Below are 21,015 nucleotides of genomic sequence, written 5' to 3'. Positions count from 1 at the left end.
GGTCATTTAAATGCATAGCTAGATTTCGGTGCCAAATTTAATTATTAGGTATAATCTGAGTTGACGGAACCCAAATATCAACTGGGTGTTTGGTGTGGTCGAGTAAACTTCCCTGCGGCAGACAACAGGTTTCGTGGGATACCCTTGACTTAGTATTTCTCAGCTTACAGTTGGGGTTAATTTAAAAAAAAAAGTGTCTGTAAAAATTGATGTAAAAGCTTCTTTCTTCAATGAATATATACATTGTGTAGATATAGTTAGTAAGTAATTGATTTTATTTGAAAAACTAAATATATTAAGAATGTACCCCTTTATTTCTTTATAACATAAACTGAACTTTGGCGAAACAATGTTAATAGAGGAGACATAATATGGCTACATAATTAATTATTTTACTGTTACAAAGTTCACCCAACTAGAGAACAATTGACCAAAAATTGAGATGTTAGTACTTTTTATAATGCCAAAAAAAATTCATAAAATTTACGTTTGAGCGCTGACGCGCATCCTTCGAAGCCCCAAATTTGTTTTCAATTTTTTTCAACAATTCAAAATACATTCAATAAGGAACCTATTAACAAAAAATTGTGATGTAAGTATTTTTATAAAGCGAAAAAAATTCATAAACTGTCATCCATCGTTCGCTTTGAGATCGAAGCATCGAAATTTTTTCAAAATTTTCCTCAACTATTGCGAAAGTTACTTAATAAGGAACCTATTAACAAAAAATTGTGATTCGGTATATTTCTATCTACATCTACATTATATTGCCAAATTCTGTTTAATTGTAAATTTGAGCAAATTTATATTAGATACTGAGAACCTATGTAGATTTGTCATACGAAAATGTCTTGATTCGTTCTTGGCGTATTTTTAAAAATGTGATATCTGTTGCATTGTGGCCGTTCTCAATATCTAAGAATTTTTGTAGCCAGTAACCTATATCATTAGATAAACAGTTTTATTCGATATTCAAGTGTCCTTTTCAATAGATAAAGAAAATGTGACAAAATTTTGGAGCTTCGATTTCAAAACGAATGATTCTCGTCAGGGCTCAAACGTAAACTTTACGATTTTCTTACGTTATAAAAAATATTTATATCATAATTTTTAGTTTTTTGTTTATTATTTAGGTGAACCTTGTAATAGTTGAATATTTTTTTTTATTTTTTGGGTCTTTGATTCAGAATCGTAAAATATGCGTATTTAAAAATTTTTTATCCAATTAGTCTTCAGATTTTGGTAGTAAAATTATGTAGCCTGTTATAATGTCATTATATGTCTCCTCTATTAACATTTTTTCACAAAAGTTCAGTTTATGTTGTAAAAAAAAAACATTCGTGGTCTAAATCCGTGAATAACTTCACACGGGTTACCACTTTACTTATCATTATCAATAAATTGAATATTCTATCTGCTGATATAAAACAAATATTTTCTTATTAAATCAAATTGATTTATCAACATGAATGATGCAGGCAATATAAATGGATTTGTCAGATATATCAAGAGAAATCACAGAATTATAAAATTATGACTCAGTTGAAACTTCATTCAATATAAAATGAGGAATGGTATGGCTTTTTGTGGAAACAGAGATCAAATACCCAAATTCAACAAAATGTGCAATAATTTCATTGTACATTCAAGCAAAATGATCTCAGTTGAAATTAAAATAATAAATTAATATGGAGAAATGTCTATTAAAATTATTTGGAATTTGAATTCCAGTTTGCATTATATGTTTTGAAAATTTACTTACTACTTACTGTGCTTCGTCAACAAGTTTCTCGAGTAAACACATTTAAATTTTTTATGTGTGTTACATTATGTACATAGAAATAAGAATAAGAATTTAAGAAATGCTAAAGTGGGGCATGGCACAAATAAGTTTGGGAAACACTGATTTACATAGAAGAAAAAGGTACTTACTTAATCATACTGTTGATGAAAGTAGCGGGAATAGCCACAGCAAACCATTTACCCAACTGCCTGACAAAATTTTTCGGTTCCTTCATCACAATATATTTTACTATAGCACCCTCTAAGTTGGCAACATAAATACTCAAAAACGTCCTTAAAAATAAAAACATCGTATGGCCGCCTAGTAGAACAGTTTCTGTACAAAACAAACTCGGTATCATTATCCTAACTAATTTAATAAATTGTAAAATAAATGCTAAATTGAAGTTTGGTATACTATTTTTAAGTCTTCCTTTCAGTTTCTTGTTCTTGACTATACCGTTCTTTCTTACATCCGTTTGAACTATGTGATTATTGTTTAAAGTTAAGTTATTTTTTGGTTTATGAATGAATGAATATACCAATGGATAACCGATTTTGTATCCATAGGTGCAAAGAGCAACTGCAATAAGTGCTCCTGAGAAAACATTTTTGTTCGCGTGGAAAGTATGTTCGCCTTTTTCAAGAAATTTAGATATCACTGCAGGCATTTTGTTTGTTCTTTGATTCTTCGTTCAATTTCGATTTATTCAACTAGAGCTTCTATCAGTAGTTAAGTGTCCTCTTGATCCATGATTCCTATCTGTAACAATAGAAAACAAGTAATTAACTTTTTGAAGTAAAACTTTTACACACACGCTAAATCGTAACGAGGGCATTACGAAAAGTGTGATAGAGCAAAAGGAACGTAAGTTGAGAGAAAAATATAAGTGAAGGAATATTGTAACTTCGAATATGGACATTTTATTATAGATATATTCGTGAAATATACGTTGTTATGATTTTAACTTAAATTTTTTACATACACTGAAAAACTATTTATTAACAACTATTAATTTTTGTATACTTTGTATATATTCCAGTATAATAGTTCTCCTCCTCCTCTGACTTACTGGACGATAAGCGGCCGGTTTCAGCCTAACTGGCAAAGGCAATAGTTTTTAATTTTATTATTAATTAAAGTTTGGATTTGCAAGAATTCTAGTTTCAAATTTTGATTTGAATTTGAGTCTTCTATTCGTTAAATTATTTATGCAAATATCTGCAATACATTCTCCTCTAATCATGAGTGACAGTGATTTACACTCCGATTTTTTGTTCGATAGTGAAAGTGAAAATTTTACTAGTAGTGATGATGAAATTTTATCAGACCTTAGTAACACTTCATCTGTTGATGACGATCCACCTGCATGGAATATGATAGGCGATCCATTTGGGAATACTCGACCAGAATTCCTTGGAATTGCAAGTCCAAATCCTGATGTGTTTCCTGATGAAGACGGATCTTTTACAAGGTGTGTAGATGCCTTTTTGCCAGATGCATTGTTTAATTTTATTGTGCAATGTATTAATATGAAAGCTCAATTATATTTTGTAAATCAACCACATCTAGATTTCAAAATTCATGGTCTACAATGACGCGATGTTACAACAAAAGAAATTTGAATATTTTTTGGATATCTACTAAATATGGTTATCAATAAAAAACCACAAATTTCAAAGTATTGGTGTACGCGCCCAAATCTAAAGACTCCATAGTTCCGGGAGGAAGGTCTCACCGAAACAGATTTTTATCAATATTAAAATTCTTAAGATTTCTTAAGAGGTAGTCGCTTGTATTTCCAACAATATATAAAATCACAGCGTTCCAGATTCGGAGTAAAAATTTTTAGTTTATGCACCTCTGATGGGTATATGTACAGTTTTGAAATTTATACTGGACACGGTCAGCAGCAGTTTCTTCTTCCTGACGACGTTGATAATACTGAATTATCGCTTTCAGAAAGAATAGTTCATCTTGGTAGAAACTTACTGAACTTAGGTTATTCTTTCCACACAAACAATTGGTACAGTAGTACTCGGCTTGCTGAATATTTATTACAAAGAGAAAAACTACTTACTGGTACGATACGATAGGATAGAAGGGTTTCAAATGTATTAAAATTTTCTTCACTCAATAGACACCAGTCAACATTTGCAAGAAAATAGAATGTAATTATTTTAAAATATTTTAACAAAAGAGACGTGTACGTTCCTTCGACAGAATTTAGTGCGGAACTTGCTGAAAGTGCGATATGTTGTAGGTGGTCAGAGAGATTTTTTTTTGAAATCCGCAGTAATGCAACAATACACTCAGTGTATGCGAGGCGTCGATAAAATCGATTAATTACTGCATGCCTACAATTGTTGCCGTAAATCATACACTTGGCTCAAGAAATTAGGAATATATTTTATTCAACGAGCAATATTGGATTCACATTATGTTTACAAAGCATTGAGCGACCAAAATATGACATTATTGACCTACTTAAATTTCGTAATTGATTATTTCGTGGAAGGGCGTTCAGAAGAAATCGAAAGATTGAATGCAAATGAGTCACTTCCTAGACGACGTCGAAGGCAACAAATTGAAGTTCATGATGAATCTGTTCTTTATACTCTTTCAACATTATCAACTACTCGTTGTCGTTAGCGTCCACAACGAAGATGTGTTATGTGTTCGTCAAATAACATCAGACACAATACTAGATACTTTTGTAATTTGTGCCCTACAAGACCTACACGATATATGCCAAACAGCTTCAACAGTTAAAATCATTTTGTTTAAATTTTATGTAAAAAAAATTACGTATAATAAATTTTAATAAAATATTTTGTTTTGTATAAGTTATTACAGCTTTCAGTGTAGATTCATTATTATGACTTACGGCGTACATTCGTTGGTATATAAGTACGTCCGAACTTAAAGTCGCTGGGATTATTTACTTGTTGTGGACGAAGGAACAAACATCATAATGGTGGTTGTGTTCATTACACCCTATAATCCAGTTTATAATATTGAAAAGTTTAATATAACGACTTTTGATTTGGAATTAGTAGAAAACTACAGTCGACTCTCGTTAATTACAAACTCGAGGGTTCATTTAATATGCTACGAATTATCAAGTATTAGAAATATCAAATGGTTCGATATTTTTGAGACAAAAAAATAAAACTTTGAATTATTGAATTTGATTTATTAACTGGTATCTAAGACAAAAGTTAAGAGGTACATATGTGTACATATTCATAATGTGAACTCATAATTCATAATTTCGAAAGAAATCTGTTATATTAGTTTGCTTCAAAGCACAGTGCTGCTCAGAACAATTGTTTGTTGTATATGATTTGTGAAGATCACGAGCTTTTCTCAATAGTCGAAAATGAAGGTTTCAAAAATGCTTCAGAAACCTTAAAAACGAAATTTTGTACGATAGAAGATAACTTTGATAATAGATATTTGGTCTGATACGTTATATATGAAAAGTTTTATAGGTGTAACTGTTCATTTTGGCAAAGACTTTATACTCATATGAGTTACTCTCGGCGTATACGAGCTTTATGAAAGATTTATATCACAATATATTTCTGAAATGCTCTTACGAACTCGCCCCTTTTTTAATAGATGTGTGTTTTTAATATCTAAACCATTTACACATCTAACTTATAGATAAACAGTCGACGCATAGAAAACATAGATGTATTTTTTGATATATCTGATCTAATCACACTTCGTAATCTGTTTAATTTATTTTGACCGCGAACGCCAACGCAGGCGCCAGCGTACGAGTTATCGAATTGACCTTTAACGAGAGTCGACTGTATCATACATTGCCAGTAATTTTAACAGATTTCAATGTTAATTTCGCTTCTGTAGATTTACAACTTTTGGTAAAAGATAAATTAAACTGCAAATGAATAATAGCCGAAATGAGTCTATGGAACAACAATCAATATATTTCTAATTTTCAATCGAAAACATATGTATTTCAGTTCTCACATCATAATCCTTTATTCTCCGTCTTGAAATGAACCATAGTAATTACTTATGTATTCGATAATGAGCCAATAAGAGCCACTGATAAAAATTGGGACAGATCAGATCTCACAGCAATATTATGAAAGATTCATGTAACTTATTTTAGTAACCCTCGTTTTGGATTATATGCTAGACATATTAATTTCTGTTTCATCTTTCAAACCTTTCTACATAAAAAAATGTTGATGATATAATGTGATATATGATATAATTCTTTATAATAAGAACGTTAATATCTTTTGATAACTTCCATAACCGAACGATCTGTAAAAACAATCTATATAAATAGATCAAATAGTATATCTAAGATGACTCTGTCTCAAACAATATTTGCTTCTTTACCATTTCTAAGAAATATTACTCCTTCAATCGCCGCCAAACTACTTAATCAACACGATAAATTATTAATGATGTATTTCAGCAAATCAAATTTTTCTTCTCTCAAGTAAAAGATAATCTCCTCTTAACTTCACGAGATAATACAGTTTATAATATTCCGTGTCAATATTGCACCAAACAATATATTGGTAAAATTTCAAGATCTTCCACGAGAATCACTTCATATAAAAGTAATTTCAAGTTAGGCCCGGAAGATGAACATTTTTCGAAATAGTCTACATTGCGCAATTCGACAATTGCTTGAAAACTATCATCAACCATCTACAGTAGAAACGGTGGAAGTCTTCCATCACTTGACTTAAGTGTTAGCAAAAATATTCCTATGAATCAAATTAAAATTTCTCTAACTCGTAGAAATAATCTTTATAAATAATATTCCAAAGATGGACCTTTTACGAATTGGTAATTAAAAAAGAAATTTAACTTTTTTAATTGTTTGTATTATTACGAGCTCATTCTAAAATTGGGCGACAGATAAAATATTCGGAATTCATTCGATCTTTGTTTTTAATTAGTTTGTATAGTAAGCGGTTCATTCACATTGTTTCTTTTGAATAGTTACTAGGGAAAAAAAGGAGTTTGTGTAGCGCAGTTTACTTAGTTTATAATAAATAGTCGTAGTGAACAGAACGAAGTAGCAAAGTAATCGAAGAATTTGAATTTAAGTTAGTTAAATGATAGTAATGAGTGAATTATGAGTTAGTATAGTGTAAAGTGTTTCAATAAATTAAGAACGTAAGAGACAGTGTCCATTAATTCACCCCACGAATAGAATAGAGTTAACAAATACGAAGAATATTACAATATTTTATATAAATTTGATAAAAATATCAATATTGGAGTGAATAAGTTACAAAATTAATATTAGCCACGCTGATTTAGTACTGGATAGTTGCTTTTTTCCAGGATGACTTGAACTTTATATAACAAAATGTACAGTTTTCACAAATTAACTAAAAGATAAAAGCACTATGTGTTCTGCATGTACATGATTGTTTTATAAATTATTTAATTTAGAACTATTAAAAAAAACTATTTTGTTTGTCTATATTGAGAAAATGAAAACTTTACAATTAAACTTGCTTGCTTTATTTTTATTTGCTCAAAATAGACAAACAAAACCAATTTTTTTTTATATTTACTTCATGCAAAAAAATATGAACACACATTTTTTATATCCCAATTTATATATTATTTGTACCAAGTAATTTATACTCCGAATATGTGACAAAAAAATTATAAACATAAAACGAAAAATCTAACTTAATTTTAGTGTACCTCCTGAACAGATGAAAGAGGTTAAGAAGGTCCGCCGTTGTTTTATTTCCATGTCAAAATATTCAAAAAAATTTATAACAAACTGTTGTGATCGTGTTTTCCAGCCATTTTTTTAAAAGTAATTTTTGTTCCTATACCGTTACAAGTATGATCAGACACTTGATTTATGCAATTTTGAAAATTTGCCAATTTTATAAAATTATAAGCACTATTTAATACTATACTACTATAGTAAGTAGTAAAATAAGCATTGTAATCTTCCCGTTTCACAGCATTTTAGGTATTATAAAAATTCAAAATTTTACAAGTTGATGTATTATATTTGTACTAACCGATGTAAAATTAAATAAAAAGTCCAATTCCTTCTTGAACTAATTTTTTCAATAAATACACTGTTCACATATTAAGTTCATAGTAAGAGCAGTTATATCGTTGTCACTTTTGTCTTATGAAGAAGACAATCGAAATTATATTGTTGTATTTGATTTCTATTGATAGAAGTTAGTATGTAGAAAATATGCGTTCGATAAATCGTAGATTGAGTCACATGATGGAAGACCTCCACCGTTTCTACTCCTGAAAGTGAGATATATTTCTTTTTACTATCATTTGATTCACAGAGTAATAAACATCGAATCATTCATAACAATACAACGTTATCAAACATAACTATTGGGGAGTACCACAGCATACCCTCACCCACCACATAACCTGGTCGCTGGATTGATAAGCCATAATCTTGTGTGGGTGTCTGATCCGTGAGCGGATGTAAATGATCTCGGATAAATATCAAATGTTCAACATATAGCTGACATATTTCCATAGATCTATCACAGATTTCTTTGAGAATTCTAATGTCCCACAAACTTTCAACTCACTAATTTGACACTAATGTGACAATTAACTTTCGGATGAAAGTGAATCGAATGTCATTCAAAATGTTTCCTAATAATAATTGCTAAAGTGCATTACTATGTTATTTGGAATTTTATAAATTGCCACTTCCGCAAATTAATACCTACCTAATGTTAAAATGCAATTTAAAGGCTTAAGAAATTCTAGGTTTTAATTTTTGTATTTTCTAACACTAGATAGTGTATTAGGTATCAAATTCCAGGTAATACTTTTAATGAATCCGTCACGAGTTGTATTATGTACTCGGACTACCTTTTCATTTACCTGAAATATGCCCGTTCCGAGTTGGCGCATCCTTACCTCAACGGATTAAAAATTTCTAATCGACTCTCAACAGTTGATAACTCCCTCTTTTCTTACTTGGTTAGTTTTCGGTTGTCAGGTTTCAGGTATAGTTCCTAACTTACCCCAACCACATTAGGTTATATTAGTGAAGTTCAATTAGTGTAATCTAATTTTATCATAATAAAATTCTAACATCATGAAATTTTAAATACAAATGATCGGTTCTCGTTATTTAAATGTGAATTAGTATACATAATATTTTAATGTTTTTACTTGTTTAACGATCATTATTTCCAAAGTGGATTACATATAATATGATTTACCATTTATCTTACACAATTCTCAATGATCAAACATCATTCAATAAAACTTATCGTTATCTAACCTATAAAAATTCAACGTCATTCATAATCTAACCAATCGAATATTAATGAAAATTCTTACAGTAACCAGAATCAATATTTCAATTAATCAAAATTTCTATCAACGACAAATTGTATATTGAATTTAGTTTAAAATTTTTACAAACGTTAATATATATATATATATATATATATATATATATATATATATATATATATATATATATATATATATATATATATACAGTGCTTTTCAGATAAAAGTATCCACCTTTAATAACTTTTGTAATACTGGTATTTAGAAAAAATCCAAAAACACGTCAATTTATGTTGGAAGGGGCAAGCATTATGGCTTATTTAAACTTACTGGAAAAGCCACCCCCTCACCCCTAGCAGTATCCCCTTTATTTTTTTAAATTACTTTTCATATTTTTTATGTAAAATTTGGATACTCCTCTTTGAGCTGATTTCAAAAATGTATAATACTTGTAAGTTAAAGTGGTTAGTTTATGAGATAAACAATTTTTCTTTTAAGAGCACAAATTTTACTTATTATTTACTTTCACCTTATTTGCCTGTACTAAAATGGGTTGTACAACAATTCAAACTCTTTAGTCTTTTTAACTGTGTTATTTATTCTACTTAAAAAATCCAAACAACAAAAAACTCTACTTTTTATTAAAGTTTGACATTGTCAACTAGAATTTGTAGTCACTATTGATAGTGTAATTTGATACATTATTTATTTTGTTTCTCTGAAATGGTTTACTCTTTGCAAGAAAGAATTGAAATTGTAGGTTTATACTACCAAAATAATAATTGTGCAAGAGCTGCTGCTAGAATATTTAACGAATTACATGACGGAAGACATGCAACTCATAAGTATGTAATTCAACTGATGGAGAAATTTACCACAACAGGGTCTGTTTGCAATAAAGTGCATAAGCGAGAGGGACTCGTAAATAACGAAGCAATCCAAGTGTCAATTTTAGGGCAAGTCAGCTTAGAGGCTCAACACCCCCAATCGTTGTCAACAATAAGTAGAGCGATCGGTGTTTCATCTTCTACAGTTTTCCGAGTTCTACATAAATTCAAGTACCACCCATACAAAGTTAAGTTGGTGTACGAGTTGAATGAAGATGATTTTGATCGTCGTCTAGAGTTTTGCGAATCAATGACGCAAATTATCAATAACAATGCACAATTGTTAAACAATATTTGCTTTTATGATGAATGCTCATGGTCATTAAATGGCTTAGTAAGTAGGCATAATTGTAGATATTGGGCTGAAAGTGATTCACATATTATGCGTGAATTCCATACACAACATCCCCAAAAGTTAAATGTTTGGTGTGGTATCCTAGGTGACCACATTGTCGGACCTTTCTTCATCAACGGAAATTTAAATGGTGAATCATATCTTGAGTTACTCAGGGAAGGGGCCCACGTATTACAACAATAATAGAAAATGATGATAACCTTTCCGAAGATTTACTGGTATTTCAACAAGACGGAGCTCCCCCACACTATGCTATGCCTGTCCGACAATTTTTAAACGAAACATTCCCCGCTCGTTGGATAGGTAGAAGGGGACAGATGATGGAGTGGCCACCTAGGTCACCGGATTTAACACCCCTAGACTTCTTTTTATGGGGGTATTTAAAAACAAAAGTTTATGCTACCCAACCAGAATCTCTGGATGATTTACGAGAGAGGATAGAAAATGAATGTCGACAATTAAATCCAGCCGTATTAAGCAATGTCAGAGAGGCATTTCAAAATAGATTATACCATTGTATGGAAGTGAATGGTACTCATTTTGAACACTTATTGTAACTTCATAATAAATAGCACAGTTAAAAAGATTAAAGAGTTTGAACTGTTGTACAACCCATTTTAGTACAGGCAAATAAGGTGAAAGTAAATAATAAGTAAAATTTGTGCTCTTAATAGAAAAATTGTTTATCTCATAAACTAAGCACTTTAACCTACAAGTATTATACATTTTTGAAATCAGCTCAAAGAGGAGTATCCAAATTTTACATAAAAAATATGAAAAGTAATTTAAAAAAATAAAGGGGATGCTGCTAGTGGTGAGGGGGTGGCTTTTCCTAAGCCATAATGCTTGCCCCTTCCAACATAAATTGACGTGTTTTTGGATTTTTTCTGAATACCAGTATTACAAAAGTTATTAAAGGTGGATACTTTTATCTGAAAAGCACTGTATATATATATATATATATATATATATATATATATATATATATATATATATATATATATATATATATATATATATATATATATATATTGTTATGGTATGAATATATCCAAAATAAATTATTAAAAAATTAAAAGATTAAAAAGATGTAAATAAATAAGTTCAGTTCTGTTATTCGGTTACTTAGAGCAGTTTATAACAATAAAATAAATAACATTCTTTATATTAAGTTTTGGTCGACACTATATTCTAAATTATTATTTAATTTTGACAAATCCTGTATAATCAATTAATTTAATTCATAAATTGACAGATAAAAACAGGAGCACCAACTTCAAAAATTTATGTGACATACCTACATACCAATTTTAAGGTTATAAATGATAAAATATAAAAATTTTGACAACTGTAATGATAAAATTAATAACATAGGAATGAAATAAATACAACAAAGATATTATAGAATAATACTATTTGAATAAAGTCACAATAATTTAAAAATTTAGAAATGACAATTTAGTAACTAACTTTTAAAACAAATATCATTGGTTAAAAAAAAACAATTAAGAAAAGAATCAACAACGAAAGAAATTTTTTTGGCAAGAAAAGAAAAGAGTAAAATAATTTTAATTGAAATTTAAAAAATTAAAATCTTGATAAAAAAGGCATAAAATATTCAAAGGATTGATAATTAAGAAATTAGTGAAAACAATTAAATAAAGTGAGAATACTCACAAAGGGACAATTTCCAAGATAAAGAAGTTGTGAAAAGGAAAAGAACAGGAGTGGAACTACAGCGGAGTATCTGTTTATTCTGCAAGGCCGTAACAATTTCCAATTAAAAAAAAAATAAAATTAAAAATACAACATAACAAACACACTATTAAGTTTAAGTATTTCTTTTAGTATATAATATTTGAGTTCACATTTCCATATAATTTAGTTTTATGAGTGTAATTACGAGTATGAATGAATGAATGAATGAATGTTTGTAAAATAAAATAATTGTAATAGCTAGTTAAGAAATTGTATATTTTGAATATTTTATTCATTATAAAGAACAGACCCGGTCTTAAGACTATTATCATCTGACCTTATAACCATAACAATTTATCGCAATAAAATTTTTTAATTTGACCTCACAATATAATACCCTGAAAATAAAAAATTAAAATCTGATTTTATTTAAAAAAAAATTTATAAAAATAAACATTACACATTATCATACCATAACAATATATATATATATATATATATATATATATATATATATATATATATATATATATATATCTAAATATTTATATTTAGATGCATATATATATATATATATATATATATGCATCTAAATATTCTTGATTTTAGGTCTCTTCTCTTCTGTTTCAAAATTAGTTTTTAAAGAAAGATAAATTTTGACGTTTCGACTTTTCTTCAAAATATGATATTGAAAATTTGCTTATTTATATTGATCTATAGATCACCTTCATCATGATTATCAAAATAAGAATAAAATCAACTTATAACTATGTTCCAATAAGAAAAATTAATTTTTCTTTGTTTCCACCTCTCAAATATATTAAATTTATTAGAATTTATAATTGAATTTATGTTTTTTTGATATTTCATGGTTCGTTAATGCAGATCTATTTTTTTTATCGTATTGATGACCTCTTAGTATATTTTCTAAATACTGAGATGTTTGCCCTATGTAGACAGCGTCACAATTAGTACAAGGCACTTGATATATAATATTAATCCTTTTTTTGTGTTTTAGATTTTAATTTATTGAAATATTTGGATAATGTATTATGTCCTCTATGACTTATACTAACATCATATTTATTGAAATAATTCGATAATTGTTGGGAAAGTCCTTGTACATATGGTAAGGAAAAATGTTTTATGTATTGATCTTTTGTTTCAGTTTTGTTTTTTAAATTGATTCTAGTATCTGTTTATCCTTTTCTTAAATACGTTTTTTATCATTTATTCTGGATAATAACTTTCTTTCAATGCAGTTTTTGCTTTTTGAATAGCTAAGCATCTAATTCAGGATCTGAAAGTTAAATAGATTTATCAGCCAAACTTATTATCACTGACCTTTTATGTGACATAGGATGACACGAATTGAAGTTTAAATATCTTGACGACCAAGTTGGTTTCGTATACCATTCTGTTCTTATGTTATTGTTAATTTTATATAATGTGACATCAAGAAAATTTATCCAAATATAAAGACTTAAAGACGTCAAAATTTATCTTTCTTTTAAAAACTATCAGAAAAAAACTAATTTTAAAATAGAAGAGACCTAAAATCAAGAACATTTAGATGCATATATATACATATTTAGTATTTTTTTTATTTATTAAAGTAGTAATTTCAGTTTAAACAATGATATTACATATGAAATATTGCAAGAGCGGCAACGTTGAATTTGGGGCTTGAAAAATCAAAGGCATTATAGGAAAAGGAATAACATTTCTTCATAACATAATGTAATCAGCAAAATAATTGCGATTGCTCAGAAAACATACTTTCCCGAAAACGAGATTCTCTACGAAAAATTTAAACGCATTTCAAAAAAACAATGATTGAATATAAACCTAATAAGTTGAACAAAAAGCGAATTATACCGATTTTTGTGTGAAGCCTCTACGAAGTTCACTTATTAAACAAAATAATTTTACTTGCTGTTTACTTTCAAAAATATAATTTAATAGATATTTTTTCAACATAGTTTATTCTATTTATTGGAATGATAGAATGCTGTCTGTAGGCGTGACGAATTGGTAAAAATGATTCGAGTACAAGGAAATTATTTAATAGTTACCATTAATGACAGAAACCTTTTGACGTGATTCATGTTGTATTGTAATAAAAAATATAACAATTGCTGATTCATTTAGTAAATACATAGGTGACGCAATATAATTTGAGATATAAAAAAAATGCAAGTGTTTTTAGGAAAACGGTTTTATGTATGATTAAGAAATCACCATGTACATCAATGCACATAAAAGCTTGAAGAATCTCAAAAAATTGATGAACTTCTTCCACTTTCTCTTGCTCCGTCGTAAATCGTCGACCACATAAATTGTTTTTTTACATTGAAGAATAAGCAGAAATCACATATGACCAAATCAGACGACGTTACATTATGATGATGCAATATAAACTAGTCGTTGAGTTTACGTGGCACTTAAACTAGTAAAATTTGGAAATGATCATATAAAACTGAATTTCCTAATGCAGATACAACACCAAGAGTTGTCTAAATCGGTTGATAGGCGAATCTTAGAACTGAACAACATGACTTGCCTCATCATCAAATGATATCGGTCCTCTTTTGCTAAATCAGCTAAACACATTTACTCAAGAAGGACACCAAATGTGTGTTTCACCCGTTCAAGACTTTAATGTTTACTAGAACCGACCTTGACATCGTAATTCATCACATTGCGCACGTGTTTTCTATTTCGATGGCAAATCGTATGTACGACTATTTAATCTCTAGAAATAACGACTCTACTGCAGTCAGAGTCACTATTTAAGAATGATGGCACTGAATTAAATTTTGATGTTATTGAAGAATTTTCCTGTTGAACGAGTCCATTCTAAAAAGCTTAAAACATTACCGAAATTTAGAAGACCCGTTAGACGATACCTTAACACCTGCAGTTTTAATTTATAATCAAAAGACATATAGTGATATTAACTTGGCTCTCATGCCGAATATTTACATCACTATCCCTATATTAGGACATCTGTAATTTATTAATTCTCTTCTTCCCAACTTCCCCTTATTTTTGAAGCATTTAGATGGAGTATTGAGGCATATTGATAGTTAATAATTTTTTTACATGTCGTTGCAAAAATTTGAAGACAAGAAAACCTAACTTTAATAGAAATAAAAGGAGGACATTTTATTGACTATTTATATTTGTATAAAAAATATGTTGCCCTAAAGAACACTATTGTACAAAAACCGAGTGAAATTGCTAAATATCTAAATCTACATACTGCCATTTATACATATGACCCTGCTTCCGTGAATCATTGGATCCATTGAATCCATGAGTCATTGGAAGCCAGTATTACCAGCCAAATTTCACTCATATGCATCATTAAAAATTGTAACGCATTTTTTTTATAATGAGAGCGATCGAATTTCGCTAACTTTACCCTATGCAGTATATTTTTTGCTACAACCAAATGTACGACTGGTAGCTAGTTATGTGTCACTAATCGTACAAGGATGGTCCTAGAAGTACCTGGCTCGATAGAGGAATCACAAAAATTTTGGAAAAATATTTCATTATTGGATTGACCACTAAGCCATTTTTCAAATCTGGAAAAAGAAAATAAACTGGCGAATAAAGTGCATGAGGTAGCATTTCAAACTTTAATTTATTAATTTCGGCCATTGTAATAGCGGATGTGGGAGCTGGTGAAATGCGGCCATTTTTGCTTGATATCTCTGCTCAAACGTTGCAATAAGTTCGCCGCTGATAGTTTTTGCTTTTTTAAGAAAACAATGAAAGTCCAATGTTTTGATTGTTCTTTTGTTCCTGGTGTGAAGTGTTGAACCCACGGTTCATCGATGGTTATGTAACGGCGCAAAAAACTAAAGCCTTTCAAATAAAAGTATTATATCACATAAGGATGACCAATACTAAACAATATAGCGTCTTCAAATTTGCAACATATGTTCTATAGATTGTGTACTTTCTAATATTTTGATACTTTTCAAGAAACTACAATTTTTCTAGAAAAATCATCGTACATCTAGGGTTGTAGTTATAAGCTAGTAACATAATTTAGTAAGGTGTACGCGTGTACAGTACTTATATTTCCACCTAGTATAACAAGTACACAATTACACAGTTTTTAAGTATTAGACCCAAATAGTTTTCAAAGGAACGTGGCATTTTTGCTAAGTATCATTTTGGAATAAAAAACTGTAGTACTCACTAAGTGATAGATCCGGAATTTATAGAGCATGATCAAGTTGTTTTCAACCAAATACTTTGTTCAAATCTTGGCTTCGATGTGGATACGTATGATGCTGAAGTAAAATTATGCTCTTACTTATCATCATACTTTTACAGTTTTCTCAAAGTCTCACAATCAGCTGTTAAAGTTGTATGCGGGAAAAATCTATAAGCGAAACAGCTTTCTCCTTCTACGAAACGATACACATTAGTTTCCGGACTGACAATATTATAATCTGACTTTTCTGGGCGATGAAGAAAGTCGCTATTCCATAAATTATTCTTTTGATTATAGTGCGTAGCCATATGCTATGATCATTTTTACCATGTAGTTGTTGTCTATGGTTTAAAAAATATTTTTTCTTCTTACTATTAATTGAAATAAGTAGAGTAATTTATAGGTTACCGAGATTTTAGGTTTTTATATTTTTCGGAATTTCAACATAAGAATAGCTTATTGGAATTAAACTTTAGTGCAAAATCCATGTAAGTTGGTATATAATTGATTAACTACGCAATAATAATTATTAAACATCAAGAATCTATTACATAACTAAATAGAATAGAAGAATTAAAAAAGTAACAAAATTCTTGTAAATCATGTTTTAAATTTGAAATTTCCTCCGAAAATCTCGTTCTGGGTTAGGATCCACAATCAGCTCTTAGGTTATCTTCCTGAACTCGGGTTATAGTTTCCGAAAAGCCCTGTAGACTACCATGTTCTCTTGTTACTATATGGCTTGAAAAACTTTAATCTTTTTCGTTAAAATTATTGGTTAGGTGTACCTACGTCAGCATTTATAAACCTGAACACGACTACCGATAGTTTTCTTCAAATAATACTACGAGAAATTGTGTAAATAATAACAAAATGGTTAAGCATCTGTTCTCTCGGATTTTTTCGTTAACTTTTGTTCAATAATGACAGCACATTGATATGGCCATTTTTCAACACTCTCGAACTCTACCAGCACAAAATGGAAACAAAGGAAACTAACTAACTCACGTTCATTATTGTTTGGAAACTCATGCGCGTAAATGTGGTTTTACTGTTTTTATACTTTTCGTATTTCAGCATAAAATAGCCTATTAGTTTTAAACTTCAGTGCGTGAGTTATCTTTGATAACTGCTCGATAATAAAATAAATATTAAACAACTAGAATCTATTTTACTAACTAAATGAATATAATGGGAAAATTAACGCACAAAAAAGTAATGAAAATCAAAAGCTTTATATATAATGACTTCCACCGAAAATTGAACGTGACATTGAGAAATTGTGATCTAAATATCGTCCTGGGTTAGGATCCATATCAGCTGAAAGGTCATCTCCTGAACACTGTGTTTCAAACACGTAACCTGAGAAATTTTGTTCAAATTAATGTTTTAAAAGTTTAAAATATTATCGATTATCGATTAAACATCCTGTATATTAGTTCAGTAGGCTTAGAATTTCTTTTTATATCTCCTGGGTATTAAAGCAAAACAGTCACATGTTAATATACGCATTATTTATATAACGTAAATATCTTAATTTGAATTATATAAATTATTGTGAAATAAATTATAAACTTTTAAATCAACCATTGGTCGATTGGTCGATATTAGCAAGTCAATGTATTATTTACGACTTTATCACTTCATTTCAACATTATCTCTTTTCGTAAGAAATCAATTATTTACATTTAAAAATTAATGATAAAGCAATAACTGCTACTAGAAGGTTATTTTTTTTATTCGTACTAAATACATAGATTTAATATTAAGGATAGAGAGCAAGGTATGGGATTTTGTTCAAGTGTGCCTGAACTGCTTATAAAGAGAGAAAGAACTGCGTTATACCACTTTCTATCTCTCTCTACTCTATTTTGATTGGACCGCTTGGAACTAGAATTTTAGAGTAGTAGAAACAGCAGAGGAGCAGATTAATAAATTTTGATGTTAATACCGAGGATAGAGAAATAGAGAATAGTAAACAGATGCTCTACCCCTTTCAATAGTACAATTCAACTAACCATCTTCTCTAGCCTTAATATCAACTCTATAACTAAAGTTTAAGATGGAATAGTTTCGATTGAAAATGTGTTCTTTATACCTTAACGTATATACATCATTGAAAAGAATGTATTATTTTTCAAATTACCATTCTTTATTCTTTTAAATTTGTAAAAGCAATTAAAACAACAGGTTTCCTGCAGCTTAAGACAAGTCAATACCTGTAATTTTCTAAAGGTATTTTCTCTATTCTCTATTAGTGATAACTGCTCGCCATATAGAACCCCGCTAAATGCTTATGAGTATTGGGTTTCGGTCAATTTTTCCGAAACTTGGCACAATGAAAGTTTGTAGCAAGCTGATTGTAGTCTCAATGGGCGCGAGACCATAAAACCCTCCATCCCTTTGAAAACTATCACTGAAGTATCTCAGGAGGAAGGGAATTTGTTATGGTTAATTTTTTTGAACCTTGGCACTATGATAACTTGAAGCAAGTTGATCAAAAGTCTTGATTAACTACACTTGCTTTAAATGACCAAGTCTTTTCAACCTTGCCTCAAATGGCACGGACTATTTAATCTCGCCTCAAGCTACACCTTGCCTCAAATGGTCGGGACTACTGGATCTTGCCTTCATTGACTGAGGAATATTTATAAAGTTACTTTTGCAACTTACCCACCCTATTGAGGACCTATTGAGACTTTTAATCAGCGTGCTTTAAACTGTCATTGAGCTAAGTTTATGAACAATTGGCCAAAACCAAACCCCTTCGTCCCAGGGTACCTTCGGTTACTTCAAGGTAAGCATAGGGGGGTTGGTGTTTCTCGCCCAAATAATTAAGCAAGTATCATAGAGATTAAAATGTTTCAACAGGCATACGATTTAACTTTTCTCGGTTCAATTGGGGAAGTTTTAATTTGGACGGTTTCTATTTGGTTATTACTCTTAGAATTTGTTCTGTCATATTTTAAACAGAGAACTCAATTCACTGTACGAACAATTCGAAAATGAAGAAGAAAGTGTAAGGATGATACATACATTATCCCAACAACTTCTCAGAAATAGAAAAGAAGTTATAAGTGATAATACATTACTTTGTATTTTTTTTATAGAAATACTACCGATAAATTTCTACTGTATCAAACACGTTCTTCGCTGACATTCTATCCCGAAATCTAAGGTTCATAACTTTACACAATTAGAAAAGGCAAGGATAAAGAATTTATCAAAAAATGAGGATTTCACTAAACCAGATAACAGAACATTTATGAATGGAATGTCACATGTCTAAAAAAATACAACTTTTTAAAGCGATGTATGCAAAGAGTGACGAACCACGTATGGGAACAGTGGCATGAAATAGCCAGTTTTAGAGAAAAGGATAGATAATATTAGAATAAATAAATAAATGATAAAATGTAGTCTATATTTGATTTATATATGTAATGAATATGAATATTTTCTAAAATAAACGATATTTATAAAACTGTTGAAATTCGGTTCTTTCAACACATAAGCCTTGAAAACGTCAGATTTACATTACATGGAAAATATATGGTTTAATAATAGTCTTACAATATCAATATCTTATACAATTATGAAATTATTTATGTTGCAAAATCTGGGCAGAATATTTATCCAAATCTAAAGCCGGTACCACACAATGCGTTCAATACTTCCAACGTTGGATGCTGGTAAGATTGGACGCATCGTGTGTTCGTAGTGTGCATGTTATTCGACGAATCTTTTGCTTCCAACGTTGGCATTGGAAAGTTGGACATGAAAAGACGGTTTTTTTGATCTGCGTCAAAGGAGTTTCCAACATTGCAACGAAGTTGGAACTGACACTTGTGGTACATCTACACACAGTTCTTGTCCTATTGCGCATGAATGCTACGTGTTGTATGAAAAACCTAAGTTGCCAACATCATCCAGTTTATTTTTAAAGAATTTATATCTGTTGAATTCTATTTATCACTTTTTGCCACGTTTCCAATTCTTTAGGTAAGTTTAGGTTAAGTGAATGTTGGACGCATCGTGTATACAATTAACATTTTGAGATCAATAATTGCAAACTTACTAGGTATTTTATTTTTAAGAACGAATGTGATATTATTATTTATAATAATTAGTATCATACATTTTTGGCAGAAATAATGTCATTTCTTTTTCATGATACAGGATTCTTGTGTCTTAATGCTCCAAACCTTGCATTAATGCCATTTTTGATTGCCGTATTTGCTACTGCTATAATTATCTTATTATTCTGTTCTTCTCCGATTGATTTTATCCTTAATTGTTTCTAATCATCAGCTAGTCGTGGTTCTTGATTGTGTACGTTTTCTTCGCATGTTTCGAGGGTTAGGCTTTGTCACACTCTCAATAAACATCAACCTAGCTGGCAATACACAATCTCGCGTATTCTGCTAATTTATATTTTTTATTTGATGGCTCCTAGAGATTTTTTGTTAGTCAGTTTCCTTACTTTTTCTTCTACTTCACATTCACGTTCTGAACAAATAAATGTAAGGGCGTCATCTGTATTGTTATGGTTTATTGTAAACTTCCTGCTCTGTATTCAGAAAATATCGCGTAAATGAAAAGGCTCTATTAAAATTTGGCTTTTTCATGCATGACACTCTTTCCCAATCATTATATTTCAAGATGATACCTAGATTTTTGTAAAGAGGTAAAACGTTGTTATCACTAAAATAAGCAATTAGAAACTAAGTTTGTATGCACTGGG

At 29.8% G+C, this 21,015-nt stretch overlaps 1 protein-coding gene across 4 annotated transcripts in view; it reads right to left on the bottom strand.

Annotated features, from left to right (window-relative positions):
- Positions 1-21,015, bottom strand: part of LOC130448458 (ATP-binding cassette sub-family D member 1) — a 142,178-nt gene that overhangs the window by 43,496 nt on the left and 77,667 nt on the right. For all 4 annotated transcript variants that reach the window (XM_056785858.1, XM_056785857.1, XM_056785855.1 and 1 more), the window contains exon 2: positions 1,933-2,545. In XM_056785858.1, coding sequence (XP_056641836.1) covers positions 1,933-2,453 — 521 coding nt within the window. In that variant the 5' untranslated portion in view covers positions 2,454-2,545. The remainder of the gene's footprint in view (positions 1-1,932; positions 2,546-21,015) is intronic.

The sequence above is a fragment of the Diorhabda sublineata genome, chromosome 8 (genome assembly GCF_026230105.1).
Source record: "Diorhabda sublineata isolate icDioSubl1.1 chromosome 8, icDioSubl1.1, whole genome shotgun sequence".
Taxonomy (NCBI): domain Eukaryota; kingdom Metazoa; phylum Arthropoda; class Insecta; order Coleoptera; family Chrysomelidae; genus Diorhabda; species Diorhabda sublineata.
The sequence above is the reverse complement of the archived record's forward strand: the minus strand, read 5'-3'. Positions and strand labels throughout refer to the sequence as shown.